We start from the raw sequence: 8,325 nt of genomic DNA on the forward strand, positions 1-8,325 counted from the left end.
CCCTCATCCAAATCATCAACAAAGATACTAAACAGGACTGTGCCCTGGGGAACACCACTGGTGACCGGCCGCCAACTGGATGCAGCACCATTCACCATTCTCTGGGCCTGGCTGTCCAGACAGTTTCTGACCCAGCGAAGAGTGCACCTGTCCAAGTGGGCTGCCAGCTTTTCCAAGAGGCGGTGCCAAAGGCTGTACTGAAGTACAGGAAGACAACAAGCCCCAGCGCAGCGCTGGGCACCAGCTGCGGGGACAGCCCGCAGGCACCACACCTCCAATGATCCCCGGCGAGAGAGCCCCGCCTCTGCCGAGAGCGGGAAGCGGAAAGGGCTCCGCGGCGGCGGGCGGGCCAGGGGCGGAGCAGGGCGGAGGGCGGCGCCGGGGCCGAGGCGCGGGCCATGCTGCCGGTGCTGGCCGCCGTCTGGTCCCTGCCGGTCGCCGCCTTCCTGTCGGCGCTGCTGCTCCTGCGGGCCCCGGCGTGGCGGTCCGATGGCCGCGGCCTGCTCTCCGACCTCTTCCACCAGCTCATTCGCTACGGGAAGACGAGGCTCCCGGGCTGGAGCCTTCGTTACCTGGTGCCCAAGAGGTGAGGGGTGGCTCGTAGCGCTGCCGCAGCGATTGCCGTGAGTGTGTCCCGCTTAGCGCAGCCGAAGGGCCAGACAGTGAACAGCACACGCAGAGAGCACTGCGGATTTTTATAGAGCTGGGCTCAGCTTTGTTGCAGAAGTGTTACTCTGATTTTACAGGTGTGGAACAGAGGATCGTGGAGACTGCGAGCGATCATGCAGAACCTGCGTTCCAAATGGGAACAAAAGCCTAATCCCTTGATTCCCAGTCTCACGCGAGATTCGTAAAATAAACCTTCCTGCAAGACTTAGGTTCAGGCACCTGGGGACGTGGAATCCAGAGTGTAACTGACTGTGCAAATATGCTGCAGGTTTACTGTCTTACACTGATTGTCAGTCATTGCCTTCTCCCTTAAAGGTTTATTTTTAAAATGTGAGTTAGCATACTGATAACACCATGGGAACAATAGCAATCTAGACCCTGCATGAACAATCTGTGATAAGGCAAAAGAACCGCCGTGTTATCCAAACACATCTCTTCATAGATGTTTGGTGCGATGAAATACATGTATATGTTTAGATGTTTAACGAAATGAAATAGGTGTTTAATGAATAATTATTAAAGAGGGAGAAAACCCCACATTTACAGGTTTGTTCTGATGTTTCTGATATTATATATTATGGAATATCTTAGTTTTTGATCAGCCGAGATTCATTACTAGAGCTAAGAACGAGTCTTTGACTTGAACATGGATGAGACAGGATCTTGCAAGGCTGGCAGGACAGGACTGGGAGACTACTTAAAAGATCTGATTACCAGTAATGTAACAATCTTACAATGTCTGGCACATTTTATATACATAGCTTTTAGAACAAATGTTGAAATAAAAGTTTAGTGACACAGCATGTTATTCATGGAAAGGTTGTAATGCAGTATCTGTGTTATCAGGCTTCTTGATACAGAAAATACCCAGGGACATGTATAAGTTCTGCAGTACCCTTAGCAAAAATAACGGCTTATAAAGGCTTTGCCTTAATTGAAGTGTACTGCAAAGTGCCACATTCTTTAGGTAGGTTTTTGTTTGAGTTGACTTTTTTTCCAACATAAGTTTCCCAACATCCCTTCTTAGGAAGGAGGGTGACTGAAGAACATACTTTTTCAGAGAATTGGTCTTGAGCTCTCAACACCTACAAAGCAATTCTGTTACTTGATTAGTGAATCCATAACACTTCTAGCTGAAGGAATAGAGAAGATCCTGAAGGTAGCCACTGAGGCATTTTCTGTTCTATTCATCTGTGTCTTGTTTCCAAACAGCCATTATATTTTCACTAGCCTAGGCTTGTTTTAAACTTTGCTGTTCTATCTTGATTCATTTTCAGGTTTGGCAAATAGTGAAAATTCTTCTTTTTGAGGTATGGCACGTGTACTTACTGCCGTGCTGGTTCGCTCTGTAGGTCATATATATCCTCAGTGTAATTGGGATTACTGAAAGCTCGCAGAGCGTGTCTGCTAAGCTGCCAGGACTTGTTTGTGTGCTGGTAGCAAAAATCAGTGTGTGTGGAGAAAGTTCCCTGGCAAGTGACAAGATATGAGTCTACTGAGTAACAGGACAGCAGGAAAAGAGCTTGAAACTTGGACGTGGCAATGAGTTTTTAATCAATGTACGAATTCTGTTTGTGTTAGAAAATGAGGGAGAGGGGTTAAATTTTACTTCTGCTCTTGCAGATCAGCAGAGCAAATGTTACTGCTTCTGCTCAGTAGAAGGAACTGAGGAGAAGTGATCATATGAAGGGGTTACCAGCTGCTAATGGGCAAGGCACTCTGGAGCGTGCAGGGATGCTCACTACCTCTGTGATTTCTCTTGTGCTGTTGAGAGCTACCTGAGCTGCTCTGGGAGGGGATCACTTTAACTGGTTTCACTAAGCAAGGGCATTGTACCCCTACACTCCTCCAAGAGAGAAGTTTCCATATTTAACAGAAATACAGTCTTCTCTTGACTACACAGTTGTATCCTAGTTTTGTACCTATAGTGGCATTGTCAAGTCAAGGCCATCAGCATCTTCCCATGAGACGTATTTTATCTCTTTGCAGATGTTTCCAAAGGTCCTGCTTTTTATTCATAGACAGAAGGACTTTTAATTTTAAAAGCAAAAGAAACTACTGGATCACCTACTTAGAGCTAGATATAATAGGCTCTTTAACTCAATCCAGTTACCTGCCTTGACTGTCATGTGTGCATTTCAGTAATGCATAGTGTACTTTTATAAGTGCATTACAGGGTTGGGAGATTCTTTGTTTTTTAATTCAAAAAAACCCACATGTGGTCTTGCCCTCTAATCCCCTTGTGGTGTTGATGGTTTCTATATGATTGTTGCAGACCTTGAATTTGCAGAGGGACAAGATACTTAAAGCAGAGTAATTACTTCTGGATGCCTTTTACCATCTACCATTTGTAATTTATGAACTTTAACAGGTTGTGTAGTGCACCTACTGGAACTGAGAAAAGTGGGAGTGCTGTGAGGTGCAGCAGCTTGGAAATGCCCAGAGAATTAATTTGGATATTCTTTGAGTGGTGTGAATTATAAAGAAAAAGTTGTGTACATCATGATTAGTTGTGTCTTGAGAAATGCCTTTGCAATGTGTGGTTTCCACTTTCTCCCCTTTAGCACAGCTAATGTAAGCTAAGTTAGAGCTTATTCCAGGCAGCATTTCATGAGGGGGAAAATGTGTTAGGGCTATTACTGCTTGGTACCACTGGTTCATGAGTTCTCTGCTGTTCATGTGGGCACCAAAAGGAAATGTACTCACCGTCAGGCAGCACGTCCTACATTTCCAACTAAGTAACGATGAGAACATAATACATTAATGAAACCCTTTTTGTTCCCACAGCTGGTTTATTCACTTTTATGTGGTTTCTGTGGTCTGGAATGGCAGTCTGCTGTACTGGCTCTTCCGAGCTGAGTTCCTTGGAGAGTCACTCCCATCATGGATTCAGGACATGCACCGTGTTCTTGGCAGAGATTCTCAGAGCGAGGACAGGGGCAAGTGTTCCAGCTATTATCATGCAGCCATATAAATATTAGAAAACTCTATTACCAAAGCTGTGCTGAATTTGCATCCAAGTGCTACTTCATCAGTTGCCTTTAAACTAGACGCCAAGTGACTTTCCTGGAATACCAAGTCCCTTTGGTCCTTTTTAATTATTCAATATAGAAATCATTCTAATTTATGGATATGATGGCTATCAGCAGTCCTTTTAACAGAAAGCACCATTCTTCTGGAAGAAATCTTGCTGTGGTCAGCAGTGCCTCACCTCTACAAGTATTTTCCCCTGTTAATTTAAAAGAGAGTAGAATTTTGCTGTGGGGGAGGGGAAGCAGTAGCCTTTTTGAAGCACTGTCCGGGTTAAATTGTTCCTATCTGTCTCAAAGTTGCTATTTTTTATCTGCAAGCAGATAGTGAGTACTTCTCTGCTGTCCTGGTTCTCCTGCTCCTTTGGCTGCACAGCTGTCGAAGGCTTGCAGAATGCCTCTGGACCAGTGTGTTTTCCGATGGTTTCATTCATATTGTGCAGTATTTCTATGGACTTGGTTTCTACATTGCCGTTGGCTCAACTGTGCTATGTCAAGTGCCTACTAATGTCAGGAATGGTAAGTGCCTGCTGAGTTATTACCAAAGATATAGTTTTGCTCCCATTTGTTTCGGTATAGAGGGCTGCTTGTTTGAGAAGTGTGTTAACTGATGAGACATAAAAATACTTACTGGAATAGTTCAAAGTAACTACGTTTCAGTAAAGCATATAATCGACCAGCATTATACACAAAAACACGCTTTCATTTTAACCATCACAGTTATTTCCTGAAATTCATCTCACAGAGATACTTTCAGGATCATTATCAATCAGTTTTGCATTGAGATACATACGATACATGCAGGACAGTAATTGGTACCAGTTCTCAAATGACACAATGCAACTTCAGTTCTCAGACTGGAGTTTGGTTTTTTTTTGTTGTAAGCTTTGCTGTAAGGTGAGTCTGCAAGGTTTCTTGGCCACCTCCTTTGTTTTCCATTAAGAACTTGCCACTGCTCTGCCCCAATTCAGTCTCTTCTCTCTCGTACTGTTTCCATGAATACAGCAGAAATTTGTAATTTATTACTTGTTTCTGCCAACACATTCCACTGAGTTGCATAGATGAACCATGAGTTGGTTGTAGCACTCCTCCCATGACTAATTTTTGTAAGGCAGTCATTACCGAGTATGTAAGTTTAGTGAAGTTTTTAACCATTCCAACCATATCAGTTCTAGTATAATCCAGGGATTTTTTTTTAAAGAACCTTCAGATCTCCTGTGTGTAGATAAAACCTTTTCCTTTCTGAACCTGTATTCTGCTTTTCACATCCTGTAGAATCATAGAGATGGGGCATTGGCTTGTACTTTGGAAATCATCCTTCATATAGTTATCACTTTTTTGAAGACCTAAATGTTGCACACCCTCTGTGCATGTGTGTAGGTGTGTGTTTGTAGGTGTGTATATGTTTGTAGGTTGTTGTATATGTATCTCACATGTTGACCTGAGCCATGACAACATGTTTAATTAGGATGATAACAAACAGATGTTACAAACAGTGTTGAGTATTGAGGTCTTAGACTATCAATTATGTATCATTGTACATCATGCTGTACTTCAAGCTACTGGATTAATAACTATGTATTTTAGTATAGAGCAGTTAAGGGAAATGAACTGCCAGCTGGGCACTTAAATTTTATGAGATTTAAAAGCATCTTTCAAGGGATTAGAGACTCACTACTAGAATTTAGTAACACATTAACACTTAAAAAAATGTATATAGTGTTTTCAAATGATGTTTGGGAAGTTACTTCTTGGCTGTATATTAATAAAACATGTTTAATTCAGGAAAAGAGCTTTCTGTGCAGATCCACTGGTATCACATTGTAGGAATTACGATGTACATTTGGGCCTCTCTTCACCAACACAGATGTCTTGTAATTCTAGCTAAACTTAGAAAAAACAAATCAGGTAAGATGTTTCATTCCTGTCAACTGTTTACTTGGAAAAATTTTTCCTGGTTGTTTCAGTAGGCTTCTATAGCTTCTAATACTTTAAAAATAAATGTTTTTCAGTTCCTGTAGTGTGCTGTTCTCTGTAAGACTTTTGATACATGAAATAAGGCTGTTTGGAGAAGAGATCAGGTGGCTGAACTGGGGGGAAGGGGTGTGGTGTGTCTGTGTATATAGTTCTGTAGACCTTGAAATGAAGCTCTAGCTTCTAACATTCTAAGGATAGACACATCCTAATGGTTACAACTTGTGCCATTCCTTGGGGACCTCACTTCTGTTTCCATGTGGGCTAAAAATAGGTTTCCTTACTCTTTATTTGCATAGCCAGAGGTGGCATCTTATTTCATTAAGTCCAAAGCTGCCAGATCAGATGGAGGTGAATGATGATGGTGGTGGTAACTTTTGTAAGCATATTTTTCTGTAATTGTGAGAAGAAAAGTTTGTTTAATGCATGTTCTCAATTAATTTCTTTCGGTTTTCTTGCAGGAAAGGTTGTAAGGCTGGGCTATGATGTACCTTTTGGAGACTGGTTTGAGAGCGTTTCTTGCCCCCATTATTTTGCAGAGCTGCTCATATATGTTTCTATGGCCATCATGCTTGGATTTCAAAATGTGACGTGGTGGTGTGTAGTGATGTGTGTTCTTTTTAACCAGGCACTGGCTGCTGTTTTGAGCCATGAGTTCTATCAGAAAAACTTTCGCTCCTACCCAAAGCATCGAAAAGCATTTATACCACATGTTTTTTAGAATATTTTTTTCTAAAGTACTGTTAGTGTATCTTAAAGTGGGAAATGTTTTCTCTAAGGGAATAAGAGATTTATAGTATATTAAAACCTAGGTAAAATCACACATTTTCTCTGATTTTGCCTTAAAAGCTCATAATTTTAATGATAATCTCATTCATGTTACAAGTTTATTTGGGAAAATGTCTCTGCATAACATACAAGCTAAAAAAGGTTTACTGAAGGCTTCAATTCAAAGAGAAGAGATGCTAATTGGCTCTTTTATCTAATTATGTCTTGTGCATAAAACACTTGCTGTTGTGCAGCAAGCCCAAATATTTGTGAAAATTAATGAAAAGAGGGTGCAAGGAATCATTTGAACTACTGTATTTCATGCCTTGACTAATTAAGCACATTTCTTTCCTAGTCTCTTTTCTTTGAATCACTTCAGAGGGAGGCAAATTTTGTATCTTTCTGTGCTTCCCTGTTGACAATTAAAACCAACCACTGCTTTATAACTGTAAGTGCAAAAACCATGGAGAAATCTGTGGTGGAGGAATGACTCATGCTCAGCAGTGGAAATAAACAGATCCATTCTCTCTCTCCCCCAGACCTCTTCTGCACCAAAGTCCTTTCACTCATCCCTAAACTGGGGAAAAAAAATTCTCTTTATCCCTAAACTGGGAAAATTGTGGAAGGTTCTCTGTCTAGAGAGACAGTAGAAGAGAATTTGCAGAAAATTATTGTTCCTGGTTATGGTTCTGTTGTCCTTATAGTGGGTTATTGGAATCCCTCATGTGTTAGAAGGGGCAGTTGTGCAGCATAGCCATGACCATGACTACACGGCTTTTTAAACAGATGTAATGAACTGCCAAGGCAGAGAACACACAGAAACCAGTACCTAACAAGCATTGCAAAGAAATTCTTTAGTGGGGAGGTGATGTCACTCAGCACAGGGCTTTTTTTTGCACTTAACTGTTGAATATTTTGGTCCTTCTCATAATGCTGAATATCAGTTTTGTGTGATGTAGCATATGGATGCTAGTGTTTCAGCATGTTGTCTGCTTACATCCATACATTGTTTTGTATATAAGAATTTTTATACACTGAAGTATATCTTATGAATTGCCTAATTAAAAGGTTATTACACTTTCTATTTCCATTTTGTATGATTTTTCAAAATTGATCTAACACATTTACAAAACACAAGCAATCACTTTGCACAAAATGTGCCTCTCTTGGCTGTTGCATCCCTCTCCCTCTCTCCATCAACACCACCATAGAGCATCAACAGCCCTGTCTTGGGACTGTATGTTTCCATATTATTTTCAAGTTGTTCTCAAGAGGCTCCTTTGGCCTGTCTCCAAGCATCTCCTGTTAAACTGGTGTTCTTATGCTGTTCACTAAACTGCTTTCCTGTCCTTGCCCAGGGGAGAGAGCATTGGAATACACATCCCTCCTGGGGTCCCTGGGGAGAGCATTATCTGGAGTACTGTGTCAGGTTCTGGGCTCTTTGGTATAGGATAGATATGGAACTCGTGGAGTAGGTCCAGTGGAGGGCAACAAAGATGATTAAGGGCTGGAACATCCCTCTTCAGGAGGCAAGGCTCAGGGACTTACACCTGTAGAGCCTTGAGAAGAGATGTCTGAGGGAACTTCATCCATACATATGTATCTAAAAGGGGGGATACTAAATGGATGGAGCCAGGCTCTTCTCAGTAGTGCTTACAATAGGACAAGAGGCAAAGAGCAGAAGCTGGTGCACTGGAAGTTCCACCTGAATATGAGAAAGAACTTTATTGTGCAAGTGACTGAGAACTGGAACAGATTGCCCGGAGAGGTTGTGGAGTTTCCTGCAGTGGGGATATTCCAGAACCGTCTGGACACAATCCTGTGCAAATGTGCTCTAGGATGGTCCTGCCTGAGCAGGGAGTTTGGACCAGATGACCCTCTGTGG

The 8,325-nt window shown here is 42.0% G+C and overlaps 1 protein-coding gene across 1 annotated transcript; it reads left to right on the top strand.

The window, feature by feature from the left end:
- The first annotated feature begins 376 nt into the window (after positions 1–376).
- Positions 377–7,803, top strand: SRD5A3 (steroid 5 alpha-reductase 3). Its single transcript, XM_050338883.1, has 5 exons — positions 377–586; positions 3,457–3,612; positions 4,027–4,217; positions 5,484–5,606; positions 6,134–7,803. Exons 1-5 carry the CDS (start codon positions 399–401, stop codon positions 6,391–6,393), a joined length of 918 nt encoding a protein of 305 aa, XP_050194840.1. The 5' UTR covers positions 377–398; the 3' UTR covers positions 6,394–7,803.
- Positions 7,804–8,325: the final 522 nt, after the last annotated feature.

Source organism: Myiozetetes cayanensis, unplaced genomic scaffold (genome assembly GCF_022539395.1).
Source record: "Myiozetetes cayanensis isolate MyiCay16 unplaced genomic scaffold, myiCay2020 scf7, whole genome shotgun sequence".
Classification (NCBI taxonomy): domain Eukaryota; kingdom Metazoa; phylum Chordata; class Aves; order Passeriformes; family Tyrannidae; genus Myiozetetes; species Myiozetetes cayanensis.